General features: G+C 38.1%; 1 protein-coding gene across 1 annotated transcript in view; it reads right to left on the reverse strand.

Annotated features, from left to right (window-relative positions):
• Positions 1-26,345, reverse strand: part of LRRC2 (leucine rich repeat containing 2) — a 60,441-nt gene that overhangs the window by 18,807 nt on the left and 15,289 nt on the right. Inside the window, exons 3-5 of the mRNA XM_008505759.2 lie at positions 20,844-21,054; positions 17,195-17,351; positions 9,780-9,916 (exon numbers count right to left, since the gene is read on the reverse strand). Coding sequence (XP_008503981.1) covers positions 9,780-9,916; positions 17,195-17,351; positions 20,844-21,054 — 505 coding nt within the window. The remainder of the gene's footprint in view (positions 1-9,779; positions 9,917-17,194; positions 17,352-20,843; positions 21,055-26,345) is intronic.

Raw genomic sequence — 26,345 nt, forward strand, 5'->3', positions numbered from 1 at the left:
TGAAAGGAAAAAGGAGTTAAGGGTGCATTACTCTCGTGTCCAGCTAGCAAAAGCCCATGGAAATTAATCTCCTCTACTTTCCTCAAATGTGTTTTTCATATTATAATCATTACATACATTTAAAAAATTTGCAAGGGAAAAAAGCAGATTTGGAAGTGTTCATTTAACACTTCTACTGAGACTGTTCATGTCCTGCATGTAAACCTAGCAAAGGATTTGGGAGGAATGAACCACAGAACACAAAGACAAAATTACATCGGAATGCCCAGTGGGGCCATGTTTGAAGTCTTTTCACACCTGCAAAGAGCTTCTATCTCTGGTCTTCCTGCTAAATATTTTACTCTGCTGAATAGGACTGGTTGACAAACAGAACTAGAACAAAAGAGTCTGAAAACATTCCAGCTATTAAATATCCATTTCATAACACCTTTGAAATTGAATCAATGTATAAAAATCATGTATGCCTATTCTGGATACTGCTGTGTTTGAAAATTTTACCAGACTAATGGTTAGAATGTAACAAATCACTAATTATATCATATTTTGTTTTTTATGGGCATACATGCAAACATTACTAAGAAATGTAAGAGACAACTAATTATTATTATATTCCCTGCAAAAGGAGCAGGGGCATTATTATTATATTCCCTATAACAGGGCAAAAGCAGCAGAACAGAGCAGGCAGATCTTTTTGGACATTTTCCATAGCGCACAAGAGTTCTTGATCTCCAGGTGTAAAAAATCAGGCAAGGAAGTCAAGAGACTGGCCTGGATGAGTTGAGACTTATTGGTCAGACCAAAGGGCAAGAAGGAACTGCACAGGCAGCAGGAGCAGAGACAAGTATCCTCGGAAAGAATAGGGATACTGTCCACTTGTGTAAGGATGGGGTCAGGAAGGCCAAGGTGTGGCTGGAGCTGAACTTGGTAAGGGATGCAGAGAGTAATAAAGGCTTCTACAGGTATGTCAGCCAGAAAAAAAAAGGTCAAAGGAATCACTGCCACTCTGATGAATATGACTGGCAAGCTGGTAAGAGTGGATGAAAAAAGGCTGAGGTAGTCAACAACTTTTTTGCTTCCGTCTTCCCTAGTAAAAGAAGATCAGGTTCATGACCACCCAGGGAACATGAACTTTCATAAACCTACGGGACCTGATGAGATACTTCCCAGATCCCAGAGGGAACTGGCTGAAGCAGTTGCCAGGCCACTCTAAGTGATTTTTAAAAGTCATGGCAGTCAGGTGAAGTCCCTGGTGTCTGGAAAAAGGGAAACATTGCACCAATTTTTAAAAAGGCTAGAAAGAGAAAAACTGGGAGCTAGTGACCTGTCAGCCTCACTTCAATGCCTGGGAGGATCATGAAACAGATCCTTCTAGAAGACATGCTAAAGCACATGGAGGACATGGAGGGAGGTGATTCAACAGAGCCAGCATGGCTTTATCAAGGGCAAGTCCTGCCTGACCAACCAAGTGCCCTTCTATGATGGAGTGTCTACATCATTGGTTGGGGGAAGATCTCTGTGTGTCATGTCTCTGGACTTCTGTAAAGCTTTTGACACAGTTCCCCACAACACCCTTCTCTCTTAACTAGAGACTTAAAGATTTGATGGATGTATTTTTTGATAGATGGGGAAGAGTGGTGATGGATGGGATGAGTGGTGTCCCTCAGGGGACCATATTAGGACCAGCACTGTTTTAATATCTTCATTAGGGACATAGAGACAGTGGGATCAAGTGTACACTCAGCAAGTTTACAGATGACAGCGAGCTCAGTAGTGTGGTTGACATGATTGAGGGACAGGAGAATATCCAGAGGGACCTCAGCAAGCTCAAGTCTGATGAGGCCCAGTGTAAGGTTCTGCACATAGGTCTGGACAATCCTTAATAGCAGTACAGGCTGGGGATGAAGGGGGTGAGAGCAGCTCTGTGGAGAAGATCTTGGGAGTACAGGTGGATGAAAAACTGGCATTGTTTACTGGCAGCCAAGAAAACCAACCATACCCATGCAACAAAAAAGTGTGGCCAGCAGCTCAAGGGAATTAATTCATCCCTTTTGCTCTACTCCTCTGAGAGCCCACCCGGAGAGCTGGGTTCAGCTCTGGAGTCCTCAGCACAGGAAACACATGGCCCTGTTGGACTGGGTCCAGAGAAGGGCCACAGAAATGATCAGAGGATTGAACTCCTGTCCCATGAGGGGAGGCTGAGACTATTGGGGTTGATAAGCCTAGAGATGAGAAGGCTCCAGGGAAAAACTATTGCAGCCTTTCAGTGCTAAAGAGGTTTATAAGAATGACGGCAGCAGACTTTTCAGAGAGACCTATACAGATAAGACAAGGGTAATTCTTTTTAAGTAACAAAGGGTAGATTTAAACTATATATAAAGACTTTTTTTTTTTTTTTCACAAGAGGATGGTAAAAAATTGGAATGAGTTTACCAGAGTTTGTAGATACCCCATCCCTAGACACAATCAAGGTGAGCTGAATGGGGCTCTGAACAACTTTGTGCAGTGGAAGATGTCCATGGCACAGGGATTGGACTATATGACCTTTATATGTCCCTCCCAACTCAAACTATTCTATGATTTTATGATTTTCAGATCTCCCCAGGACTTACTTATATCAGGACTTAGCTGAAACTTTCCATGCATCAGAAACACAAAACAAGCTTATAATTGACCTATTGAAAACAGTGTGCTAAAACAGACAGAAAGCATACCCTTGACAATTCTCTGAACTTCAAGGATCAGTTTATAAAGGATCAATATGGAAAGCATGCATAATACCTATACTTTTTCTTTGACTGAGTATGACTTCATATGCCAAACTCTATCTCATTCCTTCACTTTGCACTACCCAGATCCCACACAGAATACAGAAAACATTTCAGATCACTTGCTGGGACTGTTCAGATGTGGTACTGAACACTGCTCAAAGCAAAATGGCTCTGCAAAACCTCTTTACATTTATTATCATTACAGAGACATCTATCTCTATTTCTTTCTTGCTGCTGTCAGTCTGGAGTGACTTTCCTGTCCTGTGACTGACACCATGTGCCATCCCAGACTTTAGAGAGCAGAAAATGAGAATTTCTTCCCTCTCATCTCATTAAACTTCTTCCAAGTCACATATATATATATATACTGCTGGTTGTTATAGGATTATTAGCAGTAGTTTATAGTATGGAAGAAGAATTGGTCCTCAAAATAGCAAAGTTTTATCTCTGAAATATCAGCACAAAGCAGGTATTCTGCCACTCACAGTAAATGTTAATTAAGTGATTCAGTAAATAACTGTAGAAAGCAATACCTTTTGAAGTAAGTACACCACAAAATAAGGCCAGAGCAGGTCTTTTTAAGAAAACTTATTTCAGAAAACACATTTATAATGCCATTTATATTTCTAGAAAAGCCAATTAATTGCATAACATTTATGCAAACAGCAATAGGAACTCTCTCCAACAGTTAAAATACAAATAGCAGCATCATACTTGTTCTTAAATTCACAGAGAAGGTACAAAAAGTTCAAAAACAAAATTCACTTATTCATCCTTTTCCTTCTCTCTAGAGCTCCATATATATGGTATCCAGTATAATCTCACTATGCTAGGTGAGGGACTAACACAGTAGCATACAAGCCATGCCTCTCCTGAACATATTACCTAGAGGAACAAATTCACCTTCACAAAGGAGTCTTACAAGCTATAGTGATACATATGCTATATGTATCATCTCAGAGAAGATTGAGAACTAAACTTCACAGAGCACCTTCCCGTGCTGAGCCTGGTTACTGAGGTCTAGAAGTATCTATTAGAAACTGACTGCATAAATGTAATGCCACATAGGTTGCCCTCTCTAACATTTACATTTTATTTCAATTTATACTTTCAATGATGTCCAGAGATGGACATTCTTCACTTAAAAATTTGTCCATAATGGATTTGAATTCAACTGCAGATTCATAAGTATTCTTTCCAAAGGGCTTACTTGGCAACTAATACTCATCTAGTATGGACATTAAAAAGAACATTTCAATATCTAAAAGTGATGGACATCCAACAGTAGAAGAGATAAAAGTAAGTTTTAAAACAGGCATTGAACCAGTTTGCTCTTCCTTAGGCATATTATGGAATGATATAAAATTCTAAACCTTTGTAAAGTAAAAAATCGTATTTATTTTTTTAATGGAGCATGAGATTATCTCACTTTGAGATTCAGAGAGGTGATTTACAGCATGCTGCAAGTGGTCTTCAAAAACAGGGGAAAAGCCTTCTACAGTAAATGAACTAACAAGTGATCAGTGTGCTTGCCTCCTGATGCTATGGCACAAAATGTGTCACTAAAGAGCATGGCTCCAAAGCACACCCAAATAGAAATTCTGACAAAAGTCCAGATACCACATATCAATGTTCCTAGTAGACTGATACAGACAATCCATGAAACAGACCTCATTAGACCAGTAAGAAAGATATGATTTGGGTTATATTTTTTCCCACACAATGAAAAATGTGGGTACCAGATATTCAATCTATTAGAGAACGAAGGTCCAAAGGACTTCAGATGTGCTGGACCATCCCAATCATAACCTATTTCAGCTTAAAACAGCTGAATTAAAAATGAAATTTGTAGATTAAGAAGGCAAGAAGTATAGTCAGCATACATGCTGGAAACCTATTTAACAATTCTCCTTTACTTGCAATGTAGTACAAAATAAAGCTGCTTAGCACCTTGTCTTTCCTGAAGTTTCCTTTTTTTCAAAAAAAATTAAAGGAACTAACACCATAATAGTCTGTGAACTTATTTGTCTGACTAACAAATACAGGAGCAGAAACATTACGACAGAAAAAAATTATAGATATATATGTTATCTGTCTGCACAAATTAGAAACTTTTTCAAAATGGTATCTGGTGGCACTGTTTGGTTTTATGTAATAAACCTTCTACCACTTCTGCAATTACAGTCACATGGTTTTGTTCTCCATAGCATTCAGATTTCTCCCCCTGAATTACCTCATAATGTAATATTTTGTGTGTATTTAGAGAAAAAAAATAAAAACAAAAAATATCAAACAAAAACCCTGCTGTTCTTCTAAATAAATGTTCTCAACTAAATAACCAAGTAAACTAAAAGCTTCAGGTTATTCTGGGATTTTTGCTCCTGTCATAAAGAAAATGGATACATAGGGAACAGGAAGACTGGTTCCTGAAGATGTTATTCAGCCTCAAAGTTCTGATGATCTCATAAACATTTATGGGTCTGTCAAAAATTCTTGACTGAATTACAGGCATGTTATCAAACTCTTTGCATGTATTTTCATACATGTTATCACTGAGTGTCTGGCCATTATCCTATGTACAAAACCAAGGTACAATTAGACTTTGATCATTTCTACTTTGCTGAAGTGCCTTTATTTCTTTCAGGTTTGTTTTACACAGGAAACTACTGTTGCTGTTCTTATGCATTTCTTTAACTTTCCCAGAAGAAACTTCTAAGGATTGCAAAATGAAAAAAAAATCGATCTTCCTAAAAGATGATAATCAGAAAACATTTTTAGCAACTCTCTACATTATTTTGTGTATCAGTTGCCAAGTTTTCTCTCTTTTTTTCATCATGTCATAAAGGCATACCATTCATCTACCAAACAGAGCTGACATGCTACTTGCTCAATTGCACTCTTCAGTTTATGGAACATGCAGCAAAGGAGACTGACGACCAACCCCTGTCAGCATTTCATTGGATTCATAGATGTTAGCAGTAACTGTTTTACGTAGTAGTTGATCTAATCTGTGTAACTTGTAAACATAAGTCCTGTATTTGGTGTCCACAACAAGATGCTGGCAGCATGTGAGCTGCAAGTTGGCCTCTGTAGGAAGAGATGAGGAGCTGCCTCATACCAGACAGAGTTAATTCAAGCAGACACCAATGAACACATCACAGGACACATCCAAGTCCCTCAGCCAAATGCAACGTGCAGCTTGAAAAAATTTTTTTAGGAAAGGTGAAAAACCATCAAAGTAGGAGAGAATAAAAAGAGAAAGAGCAGTGGTATTAACAGTCTCCATGAATGATGATGAGGAGGAGTTCCATGGTGGAGAAGATCTCCACACCATGGCTTATGGAAGACCCACACGGTTGCAGTTAGATAATGCTGGAGAAGCCGACGGACAATCCATGATGGAGTAGAGTTAAAATGTGGAATAGGACAAACAGCTAGAGGTACCTAGCCTCAGAACTCATAGAGGAGTCTGGAGTGAAGGAGCAAAGTTGACTTTGAGAGGGGTGGAAAGAAAGATGTTCATTTAATATCTTTGTTTCTCACTACCCAAATTTACATAGGGAAATATTAAATTAGTCTCCCCACATACAGTCTGGTTTACCTACAGCAGTAAACGGTAAACATCTTCTTGTCTTTTGTCTCATCCCATGAGTTTTCTCTCCTTTCTTCCTCCTGATGTCATGCTGAGGGGGAGGGACTGAGCAAATGAGTGGACATTCAGCTGCTGGTACAGGCTAGGCCAACACAACACTTCACAGTGACTTTCTGTTTTCCCCTTTTAGATTGTTCAGACTAACTCAATATTTTAATTCATTAAATAGTTACCTACCAGCAACTTCTGCTTTTTGCCCATCTGAGAACCAAACATCAGATACTGATGCAATTGCTCTGAATGACATCAGGTAAATTGAATGCAGTAAAAGCCAAACACTTTGCAGCATTTTAAATCATTTGACAAATGTGTTCCCTAAATTTTATGTTCAGCTTCCAAAGTTGCCCTTGAAATGTTGATTCTGGGAAACTAATTTTATAAACTGAAGAGGAGTTTTGTATACCCTGCCTCCCAGGTCACTGCAAGTATAAATTAAGGGCTGGCCTCCAGAAAAACAAGGAAACATAATAGAAAATGCCAGTATTTCAATTTTTGACATTTTAGACTATTGCTGACAAGATGTTCCTTCCAGTTTTGGCTGTTATATAAAGTCATTCACACAGCTACAAATTTATTTCTGTAGATTGTAAATGAACCATTACTCAGTAGACTACACTGTGTTCTAGTGGCTTTCAGTCCCACTGGATAAGAGACTGCCAGAAGGGAACAAAATTTTCAAGCTTTCCAAGAGAAATGATGGAATTTTAGGACTCAGCCCTGGAAAGACTTCCATTCACAGTTTAGCTTACATGCAAAGGGTACACACAAAGTGTAGACATAGATATGCCTTTACACTACAAGGCATTTATAAACAACTGGGAATATATTAATTGATTTTAATGTAACAAAGATTGGAGCTAAATTCACTATACTTGTCCACATGTTTGAAAATAATTACTTTTCCTAGATGCTTTTGATCAATTCTATTGCCTGTTCAGGATCTATTTTCTGATTTCACTATGGTTCTTTTTTTACCAATAAGTTTTATCTGGCTTATACCCTATCTTTGTTTTCTGGAGGAGTTTATAACAGTGTTTACTTATGATGAAAAGCTAATGTTCACCCTTTGTTTCCATTTCCTTCACATAATTCCTTAATAATTGATTTCAGATAAACTACCTTACAGGGAAAAGTCAGAAGCAGAGTTTAATTGCTGTTTGTGTTTCTTCAGAACAGAACACAAGCATGGCTAAACCAGGTTCCACATGACTTTATCCCACTGCAACTTTGCCTTTAAATCACCTGTTACACGTTTAGAGAAAAAGTAGGAATCAATAAAGAGCATGAAGTTTCTCCCTAAAGCTCCACCCACTCATAGAATCATAGAATCATAGAATTAGCCGGGTTGGAAGGGACCTCAGAGATCATCTAGTCCAACCCTTGACCGACCGGAGCAGTTGCTAGACCATGGCACTGAGTGCCACATCCAGTCTTTTTTTAAATGTCTCCAGGGACGGAGAATCTACCACCTCACCGGGCAGTCCATTCCATAGCCTAATCACCCTCTCCGTGAAGAAATTCTTTCTAATATCTAACCTAAACCTCCCCTGGCACAACTTAAGACTGTGTCCTCTTGTCTTGTTGAAGGTCGTCTGTGAAAAGAGTCTAGTTCCCACCTCGCTACAGCCTCCTTTCAGGTAGTTGTAGACAGCAATGAGGTCTCCCCTGAGCCTCCTCTTCTTCAGGCTGAACAGTCCCAGCTCTCTCAGCCTCTCCTCATAGGGCCTGTGCTCGAGTCCCTTCACCAGCCTGGTTGCCCTCCTTTGGACCTGCTCCAGGACCTCTACATCCTTCTTAAACTGAGGGGCCCAGAACTGAACACAGTACTCAAGGTGTGGCCTAACCAGCGCTGAGTACAGGGGAAGAATCACCTCCCTGGACCTGCTGGTGACGCTGTTTTTGATACAGGCCAGGATGCCATTGGCCTTCTTGGCCACCTGGGCACACTGCTGGCTCATGTTCAGTCTCTTGTCGATGCAGACTCCCAGGTCCCTTTCCGCCTGGCTGCTCTCCAGCCACTCTGTCCCCAGCCTGTAGCACTGCATGGGGTTGTTGTGGCCAAAGTGCAGGACCCGGCACTTGGCCGTGTTGAACCTCATCCCGTTGGAATCGGCCCAACTCTCCAGTCTGTCCAGGTCCCTCTGCAGAGCCCTCCTGCCTTCGAGTTGGTCCACACTTCCTCCCAGCTTGGTGTCATCTGCGAACTTGCTGATGATGGACTCAATCCCTTCGTCTAAGTCGTCAATAAAGATATTAAACAGAACTGGGCCCAATACTGATCCCTGGGGGACACCACTAGTGACCGGCCGCCAACTGGATGCAGCCCCGTTCACCACCACTCTCTGGGCCCGGCCCTCCAGCCAGTTCCTAACCCAGCACAGGGTGCTCCTGTCCAAGCTGTGGGCTGACAGCTTTTTCAGGAGAATGCTATGGGGGACGGTGTCAAAGGCTTTGCTGAAATCCAGGTAGACCACATCCACCGCCTTCCCCTCATCCACCAGACGGGTCACCTGATCATAAAAGGAGATCAGGTTGGTCAGACAGGATCTGCCCTTCCTAAACCCGTGCTGGCTGGGTCTGATCCCTTGCCCGTCCTGCAGGTGCTGTGTGATTGCACTGAGGATGATCTGTTCCATGACCCTGCCAGGCACTGAGGTCAGGCTGACGGGCCTGTAGTTTCCCGGGTCCTTCTTCATCAGCCAGGAATCAAGATATTAAGAACCTGCAACACACTGGTGGCATATGAAACTAGAGAGGCACCAGCCATTGGTTTAATTTCTTTATGAACAGTAAGTTTCAGAGCAACAGTGGCAGAGTGCAGTTGTGCATCTAACACAAGAAACAATGTTGATGCATGCCTGGGAGTCCTTTCCTCAATCTTCATTATATATTCATGTGATGCCTCACATATAATATCCCTTTCAGAGAGATATTTACGCTCACAGCAACATGCAGTGTTGTTTATAGACCTCTCCATACTCTTTTGAAAGGAAAACAGGCACTGGGAACAAATGAAGATTAGTGTGTGAATTTGGCTGCCAAGATGCACTTTACTTTCACAGAAAATAGTTATCTGCAACCCTCTTCTTATCAAAACTAGTCAAATGCCCATTGGGATCATGTCCTCCTTCATATGTCAGAATAAATGCAAACCAAATTTAGTTGTTTGAAAGCCAAAACAAAGAAGCTTTGTTCCATTTAAGTGCTGTTAAGGCATTTTCAGTGATATTACTACTAGAACATTACTGCTAAAAGCTGCAAGGAGTCCCATTTTATCTGTTAAGAAAATATTTTAAGACTGTGATAAAATACCTTATAATCCAAATAAAAAGGATGGAAGAAACAGCTTGTTTTCTTACTTCAAATGGGAGCTCTGTTATTTCCATATTTCCAGATAAATCCAGCTTTTCCAGATTCTCACAGTCACCCAGTTCTGGAGGGACTGAACTCAGGTTATTAAAACTCACATTGAGCACTTTCAGGTTTTTTAAGCATCCTGTGAGGGAAAAATAATTAAAATCAGTGTACTAAAAAACCTATATAATAAAAAGTAAATGATAAGGGGAGAAAGCAAATTTAAAACACATACTTAGTTTAGAGAAGAAAAATCTCCTTAATGTGAGAATGGGTAAGATTAATTAATATTTTTTTGCAATGATCACTGACCTTGGGAGGGGTAAAAGTACTGTGTTGCACTCATATGGGCTTCCCATAATCAAACATGGTTTGATAAAATTTTGAAAGGATGGACCAAAGACTTGGAAAAACCTTGATTCTACCATCAGTGGTAAAATACCTAATAACCTCAGTTAGAAATGGAGAAGTGGGCTTTATATTAGGGCACTTTAGAAAGCTTGCTTACTAGATGACTATCATTGGAGTATTTGCTATAGAACCTGTTAATTTGGAATTAACAAATTAACAATGAATTGGGATTAACTCCTACTAAACTTACTGAATCAAGAATTCTGTCTTTGGCGTCCATCATAACATAATTTTGATTATAAAAGGTTATTAATGTGTGCATTTGTTTCACTATTTTCTTTATTGAAACATATCAACTTCGCCAGCTTAATTTTAAGGCACTTATAATGTCCTAGGCTACATTTAGTGATGAGGTACTTTGTGTTTCTTTGGTTAAAACATTGTGTAATCTTCATTGTAGAGTGCTCTTTTTGTTAAAATATCAGAAGGACCACTTTCTGTGAGACTGAAACAGGCATTGTTTTGGCAGTACATAAATGTCCTGCTCACCAGGCCTGGTGACAAGAGAGTAATGAGAACAACATAACGGTGTAAATGTGTGAACAAACTTATTTCTGGATTTTTAAGCCCATAAAATTATAAAAATTTAGCCTACCCATGATGAAGCCTCAGCAAGTTTATTTTCATGATGTAGACAAATGAAAATTTGCCACACACCAAGTGGCACGAGCGTCAACTTACATCTTGTTGCAACACAACAACCACTAAAGCAGAAATGTTTTAAAATACAATAGAGAATCACAGGATCACAAATTAATTTCTTGTTCAATTAACCCCTCAGTGAAGCAGAGCAAAACCCCTTGGAATGAAAAAGAAACTACTTATTTGGAATGTTTTGTCATTCGTTTTGGCAGCAAGATACAGTACTGAGTCTGTCTGGACTGGAATGAATTTTCTTCATAGCAGTCTGTACTCTGCTATAGTTTTGATTTGTGACCAAACAATGGTGATAAAACACCAGTGCTTTTGCTGTTGCTGAACAGAGCTGATACAGCATGAAAGCCACCTCTGCTTCTCCCTTTGCTGCCCCAGTGACTTACCTTGGGGTAGGCAAGATGATGACAGGGGTCAGGGGAATATATACAATAGCATGTTCATCAGTAAAAGATGGGAGTGGGTGGGCAGCAATGGGGAGGATTTATCCAGGGTGGTTGTTGCTCAGGGACTGACTGGGCACTGGTCAACTGATGGTGAGCTTTTGCCTGACTTGTTTGTTTGCTTGTCTGCTTGTCTGTTTTTATTCACTTACTAAACTGTCTTCATCTTAATGCATTAGGTTTCCCACTTTTTCCCTTCCAATTCTGTCCTCATTCTGCTGTGGGATATTCAAAGAGAATTCAGCAGGCTGAGTAAGCTGCATGAGGTTTAGGTGCCTGTAAATGTTAACCCACAACAAATGTATTTACTAACTTTTCACCCACTGAAATTTCTACCTCTCAGTTCAAATAGTAGCTTAAGAACTAATGTAGACAATGCATCTCCTGTCCAACTAAGTGACATCCTAGTCATCTTCTTGTCTAACTCTTCTCATGCATCACCCAAGGAGACACGGAATAGAATTCTTACAATAAAAACATTACAAAAAATTTAACAGTATTTTTGGGAAGAGTGATAGAGACAATGTCAACTGCAATTTCTGATTTTTGTGCCTTACAAAACCATGCTTTTCAAGATTTTTTTCTCCTTTCGTAATCTCTAATATATGTGTCAATGTTCACAATATAGCTTGTCCCACCTTGCAGGTATGAAAAAGCAATTAGAAGATGCAAGATATTTTGTATTCTCAAATATAACCTTTCTCTAATCTGACAGAAGTGTAGTCAATTTCCAGTAATTGCTGTGGCTAAGGTTACAAAAATTACTTGGAAAAACATGAGTCTTGCAACTGCATTTATTCTGATAACAAACTCAGGACAAAAACAGATGTGTGGGATACGATTTACTGAGGTCTGCCTATAGGGAGTAAACTTGCAGTTCTGTGTAATACCTACTTTTTCACCAATTCCTTTAAGTAATATTCAAGAACAATTCTCAGTTCAAAGTAGTAATAATAAAACCATTATTGTTACAACAAGTTTGTTAACTATGCTTAATGGCACTGAATTTTCAGTTCTAAAAAAAATGCAAATTAGGGAGTTAAACAGCTAAAACATGTCTGTTTTCCAAGGAGAAGCAGTAGGATCAGTAATGAAATACACAGCTTCCCTGGGATCTGCAGTGCCACAGTTCTTGCCTAAGACAGCATTTCTTCCTGGTTTAAATTTTTAATTCATTACTTCTTAAAAAATTTAAAGGAGTAATTAAACTCTATAATTTCTGATGCACAGTCTAGCATGCTAATAATACATACTAATTATGCAACTTCACTATTTAGATAAACCTACGTTAGTGTTCCTAACAAGGTGTCAGAGGTAAAATACATATGAGATTACAAAGGCCCAATTTAATGCAAATACAGATCTGTTTGTATAAATGAGTAAAATGCAAAGATTTTCACTGATCTACAAAAATCTGATAGCAGCTTCCTACTGTTCAAGACAAACTGTCTTGTATTTCCAGCCTCCTCTGTTGAATCTCTGATGTTGCCTTTGATTCATCTGAAAGGAGATTTTGCTGTTCAAGCTTACAAGTAACAGTTAAAGAATAAACTTATTTTTTTAAAACTTCTGTTTAAAACATCCAAGTAAAGAAAGGATGAAGACTTTCTAAAGACTTTTTGCATAAGGAAGTTGAGAAATAAACTGCAAAGTTTGGTGATAACAATATAATGTAATGTAGTTAAATAACACAAAATGTCAATACGTATGAGTCTTCTGGCAAAAATAATTTATGTAATGAATAGTTTCCATGGTAGTGCTCACAGTTTGAGATTAGTAACCAATGACACTCGTTAAATGCTTTCAAGAAACTCAGCTTAATAAGATACTGGAATCTGCAAGACCCAATGATGTTGAAATTAATTAAAGTAGAATATTTTCATTACCTTTTCATATAATACTGCCTTTTTGATAGCTTAACCAGAGTAATAAAAATATTGTTTCCTCTCTGGTTGGTCCAATAAGTACAATTGTGTACTTTTTTATGAAGTAACCAAGGATTAAATTTCGAGGAGCTTACCAACTCTTCCAGTATGAGCAAATTATCTTTTGAGCAACTAGCCTTAAAGCAATTGGCAAACTTAAAATTTGCATCAGAGGTTTTTAATACTTCCCCTTCAAATTGGAAATCTAATCAAAATTTTCTTCAGTTGTATACAAGATTGAGCTATTGGAATGATAGCTTTCAATAGTAAATAAATAGCAAGGGTAAGCAATGAGTCTGAAACTCCTCAAAACTAGACTTCATTTAAACTAAGATTCTTGGAAACTCCCACATCAGCACACCAGGAATCTTAATAGCAAGAGCTATTTCAGATGTCTAGAAGTAATACAAAATTGAAAACTGTATGCTTTATAGTGTTCCCCTCTGAGTTCTAGGAACCTGGATTAATGGCACGGACAAATGGAATTTTATACTGTGAAGTAGAAAAAAGACCCAAAAAAATCCCTGAGATTTCTTATTAAAATATGTCTCAAAAGCACAATTATTTTCCTCTTAAATATTCGGCATTTCAGAGATGTGAGAGAACATAATGAGATACAAAGATTTTATTAACAGCTCTTTGAGATTTTTAATTAATTATTTATGGGACAGAAAGTCCTGATACAGCTATCTGATACCAGCACAAAAACTTTGAGATCACTTGAAAATGCAGTTCGCTAATTACTATGCTGATCTGGGAACGCAGTCATTTGGGTACTTTTAGTTATAACAACTAGTAATGTACTAGCACTTACTGATACATATAGACTGTTCTGTAACCATGCATCTAGAGACAGAATTTCAAACTCACTCAGAAGACACTGTCAAAGAAATCCACCAGTTACATGCCTCCTAATCATTTTTTATTATTCCTGGAAAAACCTAACCTCACAGCTCTAAGACAGACAACAATTTTTATTTTTATCTGTTTCCCATTAAAATATTTGCTACTCAAAAAAAAAAAAAAAAAATCAGAAGTAATCCCATCTATCTTCTAATTCAAATTTGATCTGTTGAGGTGCACAGGTGATTTTCGCCCAGAGTGTCCTGTAATATCTGCAAATGGATTTAAGTCTTTCTTTTCTCTGAGTCAGAGTAGAGCATTCCCTTCCAAAGCGAGTCAAACATGAACATCAGGAACATGAACTTCAATTCCTGCAGATATTTTAGTCCAGAGACTGCCACTGCAGCAATACTTTTTTTCAGTGAAAATATCCTTATCATCCACTGCTCTTTCACATCTCTAAAGCCTTCTTGTGAGAATCAACAGTAGTCCCAACATGGATCATCAGTTTAGACTCTGCTGGATGATTTGTTGTTCTAAACTTGGTTCCAATTCCATCTGAAGATTAAAGACTGAACAGCATAAATTTCACTGCCAACTTTTACTCTGAAGTATGTTTCAGCTGTGATATTTGCCTGTTTGCTCTTGTTTTGTAAATACAACAGAAAATGATGAATACCTTAGAACTGAACCTTTCTAGAGACCTTGTTTTCTGAGTTAGCACCCAGTCCTTACTCCTTGCTTAGACAGAATTCCCAAACCAAATCCATACTGATTATTTTCCCTGTGAAAAGCAGCTAGTTAACTAAAGTCTGAGAGGACTCATACTGAAGAATCCAAAGACTTCAGATTACCCAAGACCTTTCACAATAACACATTTTATTTCAAAATTTGAAAATAATAAGCATTTCCAATACACATTAGTGTAGATATCTGTAGGCATATAGTACATTAAAAGAAAAGCATAGAAAGAATAGCATAGCAAATATACCTCCTCACATATCTCCTCAACAAAAGAGCATTATAAAAATTAAGATAAACAGTTCTCTGCAATTTATGTCATAACAACAATGGCAGCTCCATTGAATTACTAGTATGTAGTTTGTCAACACAGGACATAACCTGTAGTTCTAGAAAAAGTGCTTAACTGCTCAGTTTAATTGAACAACAACAAAAAAAGCCCAGAGTGGCTTTTTTTTTACTATTTCCTTTTAAATTATATTATCAAATCTTTGTACAGCCTATCTGTATAGATAAGCTAGAATTACTGCTATGATGAAGAATTTTTTATACAAAAACTATCTACAGATAACCAAACTTGTTAATTTGGTTATGCAGTATCGCAAAAGTAAATGTTCATATCCAGGTTTCTACACATGATTGTTTAGCACAGTCACGCCCACTCTCACTTAACGAATCTTGAATAAAAAAAATTCTCAACAATATTTCACTGTTAAGAGGAGGATGTTGAGTGCTATAACATTGAGTCTGAGGCAGGACCTACAGCAGTTTTCTAAAACTCACTTGCCCTTCCAGTCAGTTACATAAAAAATCCATAAAAAACACTGAAAGGAAGAAATTAATATTGTGGGTATAAGCTAGAGGGATGAGCATGGTGGAGGGAAAGTCAATAAATGGGAATAACATTAAAGTTACTGCTGAACAGAAATCACATCATCTAAGCACAATTGAAAGAACAGCAATTGCTACTTGAAGCAATTGAAACTAATTTCCAAAGAAAGGTGTGATATAGCTGAATTGGTTACGCTAGAACAATGGGTTTGGGCCTTAATTCTGAAAAAGGCATTATTAGCATTCATAATCACTTTTTTCTTGGGAATTATTTTCAGCAGTGATGCACACTATTACAAGAATAAAGAAAAAATTTCTTAGCAATTACCTGTCTCAATTGTTAAGCAATGAACACATAAAAACTTATGTGTAATGGTCTGAGGTAACCACACTATTTTGTAGGTGTATGTACATGAAACTCACTCAACTATCTGAGTTTCACAATGTGCTGGCAAAACAGTGTTTATACCTATTATCTCCTACTTGTGTCTTCTTTATGATTTGTTAGTATACTAGCTGACAGGTTGAAATATATCTCAGTCAATGGGAAGTTTTCTGTGTAAAATATGTTAGTAAAAAAAATCAGAAGCACTATTGTTACTCTACCAATACAGTAGAAATGGGCAAGGATGTCTAGCAAGAATTACTAGGTATCAGGATGCTCTCTATTTTGGTGTTTTTCCTCGTTGACCCTATGATAACTATAGAGCTGGTGATTTTATTCTTTTTTTTTTTTTTTCCCAGCTGTTAGCTCTTAGTGTACATAAGGCACACCAGTGATTGGGGAAGCTTTGCATTACATTTAAAAATAACAGCTGAGAAATTAGTACACCTAGGCTCATGGACTTGGCTACAGGGGCCTTATAGTGAACTCAGTATCTTTAACTCTCAAATATACCACTGTTTACAGCAACACTCTTCCTTCTAAAACCAGCAAATCTCTCTCAAACCATTACAGACTTTCAAACAAACTTTTTATATTGTAAGATCAGAAAACATAGGAGAGGCAAAGACTAAAATTTTTGTTATGAAGCTTAAAGTAGCGAAGGTATGTAACTTAAGAATTTTTTTCTCTAAAAACTCAATTGTCATGTTGGTTATAGAGCTTTATTAAATGGGGAACATTCCTGTACTCATAAAATTCAAAAGGTGGATTTCATGCAACTTTTTATATTGCTCCATTCTACTACAATTTATGTTTCAGTTTGCCTTGTTTGAGGTTTACAATTCTGCAATACTTCTATTTTTTTTAACCTTTAAGGAAAGTAAAACATGGTTGCAAAAGAACTCTCCATCTACTTGAATACAGTCAATAAATGCCTCATAATCTGATAACAAAAATGTGTCATTTTTTTACCATATTTTATCCATGCTATACACATGGTAATGCATACAATTCAGTAAGTATAGTTAAAGTCAGAGAACTGTAAAAATTTAGACATAATGGTTCACAGGAAACAAGTGTGAAGTCAGTTATCAGTAAATTAATAAGAATATGCATAGATGCTCATTCCCATAAAATATATTTAAACCATGTAAGTACAGATAGCTGAATATCTTGAAACAACTTACCAATTTCCACTGGAAGATGGTTGATTTGATTTTTTGACAGTTCCAGTACTCTCAGATCTTGAAATAATGCAATGTAGCCTGGAATGGTTTGTATCGATGTATTGTTCACATGCCATTCTTTCAGATAGGTCTGTTCTTTCAGAGAATCTGGAAATTCCTTTTAATGAAATAAGAACAGATAAATATAAAGCATAACATTAGAGTTCTTTTCCACCGTGTATCTAAATACAGGGAAAAAATATTCCCTGGCCAAATCTTTAAATCTTAACACTTTGCCTTAATTATCTTCATGTAAAACAGCAATTTGTCGAATCCTCATAGTAGGTATTTATTTTTGAGGACCATTGCAAATGTCTGTCACCATATCATCATTTTTTAACTGCTAATGCAATCATTTTGTTTTAAATCTGAAACCTATCTGAATCACTCTATCTGTGTGGTCTTGTCTATAATACCTGTTTTTCCCAGCTAGAGTTTGTTTTTTTTTTAAAACACATTTCAGTGCTTTATTTCACACATCAAAATGGAGTAAAAAGCAACATGGGAACAGAAGGAGTGGATGTATGGAGAATAACTAGGGTTTGCTACATTAAAAAAAAAGAAAAAAAGGTGTGAGTACATTCTTAATACCTGCCAACATTTCAAAATTGTGAAGATAAAACACAGTCCAAGAAATAGAAATATTTTGGATAAGTTGCACACATATCCCTTCTGAAAGTTTCTTTTTCAAATAACTTGGATGAAGTGTTATCACTAACTTTGCTCCATAAAAAATATTATGTAATCTTTTTTCCTTTACTTTTATAACTTCTAAATTTGGTTCCTCTGCATTAAGAATACAATACAGTAAGAATCACTATTTTTTATACATATGACATTGACATAACCCATGTTTTTTCCTTCTAGATTACATAGATCCCCCAAGACATTAACAAGAGTAACGCATTTTGCTTTCTATTAATTCTTAACTTCTGAACTAGGAATAGTGCTACTTGACTCTTAGCTAAATTAAAATATCTAATTCTAATCAAGGATACACTGGATGTTTGTTCTTCCTACTAGGATTTTTTCCCTTACAAAGGTTCTCAGAAAGAGATTCAAGGTGATTTTCCAGAGAGCATTGTCCAGGTGATTTTCAAAATAATTGTCCAAGCTATGCCATTATATGCTGGAGTGTTTTATTCATTTCATTTTTAGCCTCATACTCAATCAGTGGACCAGATTTACTGTTATGCTGTATGGACATGGAATATAAGATAATAACATCTTTGTACCATGTCTATGTTTTTGCCATCTAGATAGCCTAGGCACTGGTCAGTGCCCAATACAAGCTACCATTGAAATTGACTGCAATATTTCAAATAGCATAATTATTTTATTTGTAGACTCAGTTCATTAGCCGCTGAAGTATCCAGTGAGAGCCTTTGCATTGGGACCTATGGGAAGGTTTGTGGTAAAGCCACTTGCTTTGATCTTAAAAAATCCTTACACGGACTGGGGCTTACTCTGTTAGACTTAACTTCATGGTGTCCAGAAAGAGAAAACAACAACCCAGAAGCAAGCCCATTTCTCAAAATTTAATCTGTAATTCATACCAGCAACCTACTCAGATTTAGCTATCAACTGTCTAGAGGATATATTACAGCTTTGCTGATGAGAGGAAAGGGGAAACATAATAGAAATACTTATCAGCTGAAAGCAAAAGACAGAGTAAATTCAGCAGCCAGTTCCCAAATGGACACTTCCCAGGGTTGTGCTGTCTGCTGCTGACAACAGCAAGTGGCCAGACAGCAGCAAACCAAGCTGGTTGTGTGCTTGTATAACTGCATAGGCAATCCCATCTCCTATTTCTCCTTTATTTTCCAGACCTTCAACTCATGAACTCATTAGGAAAACTAAACTGCAAATGACATGACAGGTTCCAGCTACAGAACATACAGACATCTCCGAGAAAATTGCCACATGACAAGAGATCTTTTAACATTCAAATTTCTATCTTGTGAATCTTTGGTTGTAATAGTCTGCAAATTAATTTTACCTAGGTGCACATTTTTGTGAGAGAGTAATAAGGGAAGAGAGTGTCATTTCTGATTCATTTTTTGGTTTAGAAGCAGCATTCAAGATTAAAATTTAAAAAATTTTTAAAACATTATATGATTTTTATAACCAGTAAAATTTTAATGATATTTTTACACTAAGGAGAAATACACTTCCTTTATAACTTTATCAAGTAGAGTTCAAATTTTTAAAATAATTTAGGAGGTTCAGTGAATGTATGAGATGGTCACAGTGAACATATGATATGGAGAATACTGCTCATGGCACTACAATGCACATAAAAGAACACTGACATATCTTAAAAATAATCAGCATGTCAAACTGAAATTAAATTCTATGAAAAACAGAGCAAATTACTTATGTTTGATTTTACCTCCTAATATAAAGCCTTGTTCAAGCTGACAAAACAAAATGTTAAAGGTTTGACAGAAAAGAATAAGCAACATGCAGATCTCTCCTCCCTGATGAAAGTATTTGCCGTTTGCTATTAAGTCAGTGTCTAAGGAGCTGTAATTTTCCTTTTTTGTCTCCTAACATACCTAAAAAGTTTACAGAATAGGAAAGTATGCAATAAAAAACTATACAGATTTAACATCATTAGAAATATCCAAGCTTCTTGAAAGATAAAGCATAATATCTCTCAAGCACTCAGTACTATCCCATGAATGGTTGACATCAGCTGAAGAAGCAGCGTCCTTACTAAAGAAGGATGGGAACCAGGGCTTTCTATCTTTCTAAAATTTCATCAACTTTATGTTCATTCAGAAAAGGACTAAAGCCAGGAAAAAAACCCAAAACTGGAAAATGTCTTCATATTCAAGATCAAATCTGAGACAAATAAGTGATTCAGGTGGATCAAAATAATTGTTTTAGTAAAGTTTAGCCACTTGGTTAACATTTAACTTGCATTTTTTTGTAATTAAAATATCAAAAAATTATTTCAAAATTATAAACTAAATAAAGGTAAAAATCCTAGTTTCACTTTCTCATTAATAAAGTAGTGTACATTCAAACCACATTTCAGTCAAAGCTGTAACACCTCTAGTAATCTTCACACCATCTCTGATCCACCTTTTGCAGAATTTGAAAACAGAATTAATTGAGAGCTCATTTTCAAACATCTATTACATATAAAACACAACTTCAAGTAAAAAATGGGGTTTTTTTTCAGCAAGACCACTGTGGACTGATGCTAATATTAATCTTCATTTGAACAGAGCTTCAGAAAATTGTTATCATACCATTAGAGCAGGGGACACATCTCTGAGTAGTGGAAGACATCCACAAGACAACAAAGATGAATATTATTTTCATCTTCTTTCATCCATTGGGAATGTCAGAGGAAGATACCTTATTGCGATATAATTTCTAATATCAAAATATTTCAGAGGGCTAAATTACAAGTATCATTAGAGAATTTAAAATAATCATATTTGAAAACTAACCCACTACTTCACAGTAAAATAGGAAATGCTTTTTGCACTGTGTGAAAAAGCACCAATAGCATACACAGTGGCAAAAGAATTTTTGTGGAATTAAAAGCTATGGTGCTACGCTACCCAAACAATAAAACATCTTCTGTTATATTTACCGTCCACTGCTCTCCAGAAAGCTGAAAAATAAACTTGTTTTTTTCCTTATTTGCTTCATCTAACAAAGCACGCCTTTTCTGGACAGGAGGAGTCTTTCCATAACTGTCAAAGATCTTCTCATTGGTGTCTACAAAGCCATTCTTGAGGTATTTTGATTGAGGAATGCCTTTCTTCTGGCACTCTAATACGAAGTTCCATTCCTGTTTTATCCTGAAATAGTGCCAAAAAGGGGTCACGTGAAATGGCAAATAAGTCTTAATTGTACAAGTAAGTATAATCATGAAACTGATGTTTTGAGGAAAGGAAGGAAGGCAGGAAGGCAGGAAGGCAGGAAGGAAGGCAGGAAGGAAGGCAGGAAGGAAGGCAGGAAGGAAGGCAGGAAGGCAGGAAGGCAGGCAGGCAGGCAGGCAGGCAGGCAGGCAGGAAGGAAGGAAGGAAGGAAGGAAGGAAGGAAGGAAGGAAGGAAGGAAGGAAGGAAGGAAGGAAGACAAAAAACAGCATAAGTGATGCCTTTTATTTCAATAAATTAGGAAATATGTTCTCACAGAACATATTCGTAAGACTTTCTGACACACACAAAACTTTCCAGTTGAAAAAGAGTCATTTTAGGAAGTGAAAAGTTAGAAATACTCCCTTTTCCCTCCCCTTTTTTGTTCAAGTGTGATGATATATTTTAATTTTTTACACATTATCTTCCAATATTTTTTGAGAAGGTGGAGATAAAGGTTGAAGTTATTGCATGCCAACTAATTTTCAGACTCAATTTCAGTGTAACTTTAGGCTCACCTCCAGAGCAAGCTTTTACCCATACAATTTTAGGTGCAAATTCAATTTGCCATAATTAAGCATTGCCAAAAGCATATGCTTTAATTTAAGAGAGATTTGTTTCAGCTTAGTCAATTAAGGAACAGGTTGATTAACTGAAGCAAGACTTCCTTATATTAAATAAAACTCTGTAGAGCTCCTTGCACCCTAATCTGATCTCTATACTTTGAATTCTAGATTCTGGTGGTATACAAGATTCATTTAAGTAATCTCTTTTGGGCAGAAATTTCATGCTTAAGACTGGAAGAAAACTGGTAGGTGAAGAAGGTCACAAACATCAAGAAAATGTTCCTTCCCAGAGAAAGAAGAAAATGTCATGTCCTAAAAAGAAAATCTGATGCAAGTTTTAAATTTCAAGTAGGAAGTAAGAAAACCTATACACATATTTCCAGGTAAGTACTTTCTCTAAAATGCTAAGATGTTAAAGCTATGACACACAAAACAGAATGCTTGTTTTTAAGCGACGTGCAAGAAATCAGTTACACATTTAGGTACAAGAAGTAGTCAAATGGAAGACTTTCTGAAATTTAAAGTGTCAATAGAAGAGGCGTGAAAATGAAAATTTATGTATTTTGTGTAAATATCTCAGTGTCTAATTATAGATTGGTTTTACACAACAACAAGATGTGACATGCAAATTAATAGGGAAGAAAATACTGGACAGACAGGCAAAAAAACCACCACATTCAGCTCACATTCAGCTACTGAAACAGTACAGTCAAGAAAGGGTACACCACCACCACAAAACACCTCAAAATGTCTTTTCTGAAGTTACTTGATATACCAAAGGCAAGAAAATAGGTTAGGGCTGCCAGAGCTCCTTACATCATTTTGTTATACTTCAACATGCTGCATCTGATACTTCTGGTTACAGAGGGAGAGACACCTAAGCAGCCCTACCAAAGGGTATTCCTACAGCCTGGAAGCATGTAGATGACAGAATTTTCCATATTAGCAGACAGGAAAGTTGAAACACCTCTTTCAGGTGCTTTGACACATGAGCTAGTTTAATTTTTACTGTTGATCTTGTCTACTCAATCTGCCATTTGAACTCCAGAGACCACTAAGGAACAAAAAACACACAATGCAATAACAAGAGATCACTAGAAAAAGTTGGAAAACAATACTTTCATATTCTATATAAAAAAAAAAACAAACAAAAACCATAAACAGACCCAATCCACCTGCTCATCTTGTTTCCAAAACTAATCTAACAGTACAGCTAATGAGCTGTAAAATCTCTTTGTTACTATGTGAGGTGAAGTGGGCAGAGGAAAAACAAAATTAATTGAATTCCAAAGAAATAAAACATTAAACTTTAAACCTAAAAAGGCAGGCACTGTAGTTTTGGGTTTTTTTCTAAAACCTTCTAATTCTATCTTTTCTTAGCACAGTTGTAGTGCTGTTACTCAAATCCTCCTCCAGTCCTCACAGCTTCCCTATCCCTCTGTGAAACTGCATTACTGCCCTCTAATTTCTACAGAATTTTTCTTTTTATACCAAAGCAATAAATATTTTATATCTGCGTGTAATTCAATGAACTGAGAAAGTTTGTCTCAAAAAAATTTTTTTTTATTCGGTGCTCATCACTCACGTACAAAAATTACTTTTTCCCCTCATAAATTATCAGACTACTAGAAACTTAACAAATGATAAGAAGAGGTCAAAAAGTCTAAATTTTTATTAAAAAAGTAAGACACTGAGTCGCTCTACTGCATCTCAGTGCTGGCTCTGTCAGGTAGACCCCAGGAACATGAGAGAAGATGTCTAAGGTACATAATTTTACTCTCTCACAACAAGGAACAGAGCAAATGGCAAGAAGGGAGCTCCATTAAAGATGTGAGGATTAATTGCTCTCTGCCACTTTACTGATAGCACATACAAAACTCAAATCTCAAGACGTCATGATACATTGTTAGCCAAATAAAAAGAAAATGCACATAACAAACAGCTTTAACATCTCAATCAGTGAAATACTGACCTCAAACAGACATTAGTAATTATAGAATCATAGAATCATAGAATCATAGAATCCTAGGGGTTAGAAGGGACCTCGAAAGATCATCTAGTCCAAACCCCCCTTCCAGAGCAGGGCCACCTAGAGTACATCGTGCAGGAACGTGTCCAAGCGGGTTTTGAATGTCTCCAGTGAAGGAGACTCCACGACCCCCCTGGGCAGCCTGTTCCAGGGCTCTGTCACCCTTACAGTAAAAAAATTTTTTCGAATATTCAACTTGAACCTCCTATGCTCCAATTTACACCCATTACCCCTTGTCCTATCACTGGTCATCACTGAGAAAAGCCTAACTCCATCTCCCTGACACTCACTCCTTACATATTTGAAAACATTGATGAGGTCACCCCTCAGTCTCCTTTTCTCCAAACTAAAGAGACCCAGCTCCCTCAGCCTTTCCTCATAAGGGAGATGTTCCACTCCCTTAATCATCTTAGTAGCTCTGCGCTGGACTCTTTCAAGCACTTCCCTGTCCTTCTTGAACTGAGGGGCCCAGAACTGGACACAATACTCCAGGTGCGGCCTCACCAATGCAGAATAGAGGGGGAGGAGAACCTCTCTTGACCTACTAATCACACCCTTTCTAATGCACCCCAGGATGCCATTGGCCTTCTTGGCCACAAGGGCACATTGCTGGCTCATGGTCATCCTCTTGTCTACCAGGACCCCCAGGTCTCTTTCACCTACACTGCTCTCCAGCAGGTCAGCCCCCAACCTATACTGGGACATTGTGTTGTTCTTCCCCAAATGCAAAACTCTACACTTCCCCTTGTTGAACTTCATCATGTTTCTCTCTGCCCAACTCTCCAGCCTGTCTAAGTCTCTCTGAATGGCAGCACGGCCTTCCGGTGTGTCAGCCACTCCTCCCAGCTTAGTGTCATCAGCAAACTTGCTGAGGGTACACTCTATACCTTCATCCAAGTCGTTGATGAAGATATTGAACAACACCGGTCCCAGTACCGACCCCTGAGGGACTCCACTAGTCACACACCTCCAACCAGATTCTGCCCCATTGACTACAACTCTCTGACTCCTTCCTTTCAACCAGTTCCTGATCCACCTCACTACCTGATCACCAAACCCATACTTGGTCAACTTATCTACAAGGATGCTGTGAGAGACGGTGTCAAATGCTTTACTGAAATCAAGATAAACCACATCTACCGCTCTTCCATCATCTATCCACCTAGTAATTTCCTCATAGAAGGCTATGAGGTTAGTCAAACATGATTTACCCTTGATAAAACCATGCTGACTGCTCTTGATGACCCCCATGTCCTTGATATGCCTGGAGATAGTGACAAGAACAAGTTGTTCCATCACCTTTCCAGGGATGGAGGTGAGGCTGACCGGTCTATAGTTACCCGGGTCCTCCTTCTTGCCCTTCTTGTAGACTGGAGTGACATTTGCTATCCTCCAGTCCTCAGGCACCTCTCCTGTTACCCATGACTTACTGAAGATGATGGAGAGTGGCCTAGCAATGACCTCCGCCAGCTCCCTCAGCACCCTTGGATGCATTCCATCGGGACCCATCGACTTATGGATGTCCAGATTACTCAGCTGATCCCTAACCCAATCCTCATCTACTACATCAAATTCCTTATCTATCTTGACTACTTCTGGGGCTAAATGAATCTGGAGCTCATGTGGAAACCCTGCAGGAGTAAAGACAGAGGCAAAGAAGGCGTTCAGCACCTCTGCCTTCTTTATATCCTCTGTCACCAGGGCTCCCATCTCATCCCTTAGTGGGCCAATATTGCCTCTAGCGTTAGTTTTACTAGCTATGTATTTGAAAAAGCCCTTTCTATTATCCTTAACCTGACTTGCAAGGTTAAGTTCCAAGGAGGCCTTAGCTTTCCTAATTGCCTCCCTACATCCTCTGACGACAGTCCTGTATTCCTCCCAAGTGACCAGCCCCCCCTTCCATGATCTGTAGATTTTCCTTTTCCACTTAAGTTTTCCCAGCAGTTCCTTTTTTAACCATGCTGGTCTCCTAGCTCCCTTACTAGATTTCCTAACCATAGGGATGCTCTGATCCTGTGCTTGCAAATAGTGGTCGTTGAATATTGACCAGCTATCTTGAGCCCCTTTATCTTCTAACACCCTGTCCCATGGGATTTCTCTTAACAGTTGATTGAGGAGGCCAAAGTTTGCCCTGTGGAAGTCCAGGGTTTTGGTCCTACTGGGTATTCTGTTCCTTCCACACAGGATCCTGAACTCTACCATCTCATGATCACTGCAGCCAAGGCTGCCATTGACCACCACTTCTTCGACAAGGCCCTCCTTGTTGGTTAGTATAAGATCCAGCAGCGCTCCTCTTCTAGTCGGCTTGTCCACCATCTGCATTAAGAAGTTATCATCAATGCACTGGAGGAACCTCCTAGACTGTGAAAGGCTGGCTGTGTGAGTCAACCAGCAGATATCAGGGTAGTTAAAATCCCCCATGAGGACTAGGGACTGAAGTTGTGAGGCTGCTTTCAGCTGCCTGTAGAAGGCCTCATCAACCTCTTCGCCTTGATCAGGAGGTCTGTAGTAGACCCCCACAACTGTGTCACCCACACCAGCCTGCCCCTTAATTCTTACCCACAGACTTTCAACTTGCCCCTCATCAGCCCCTGCACAAAACTCAACACATTCTAGTTGCTCTCTCACATAAAGAGCA

Source organism: Calypte anna, chromosome Z (genome assembly GCF_003957555.1).
Source record: "Calypte anna isolate BGI_N300 chromosome Z, bCalAnn1_v1.p, whole genome shotgun sequence".
Classification (NCBI taxonomy): domain Eukaryota; kingdom Metazoa; phylum Chordata; class Aves; order Apodiformes; family Trochilidae; genus Calypte; species Calypte anna.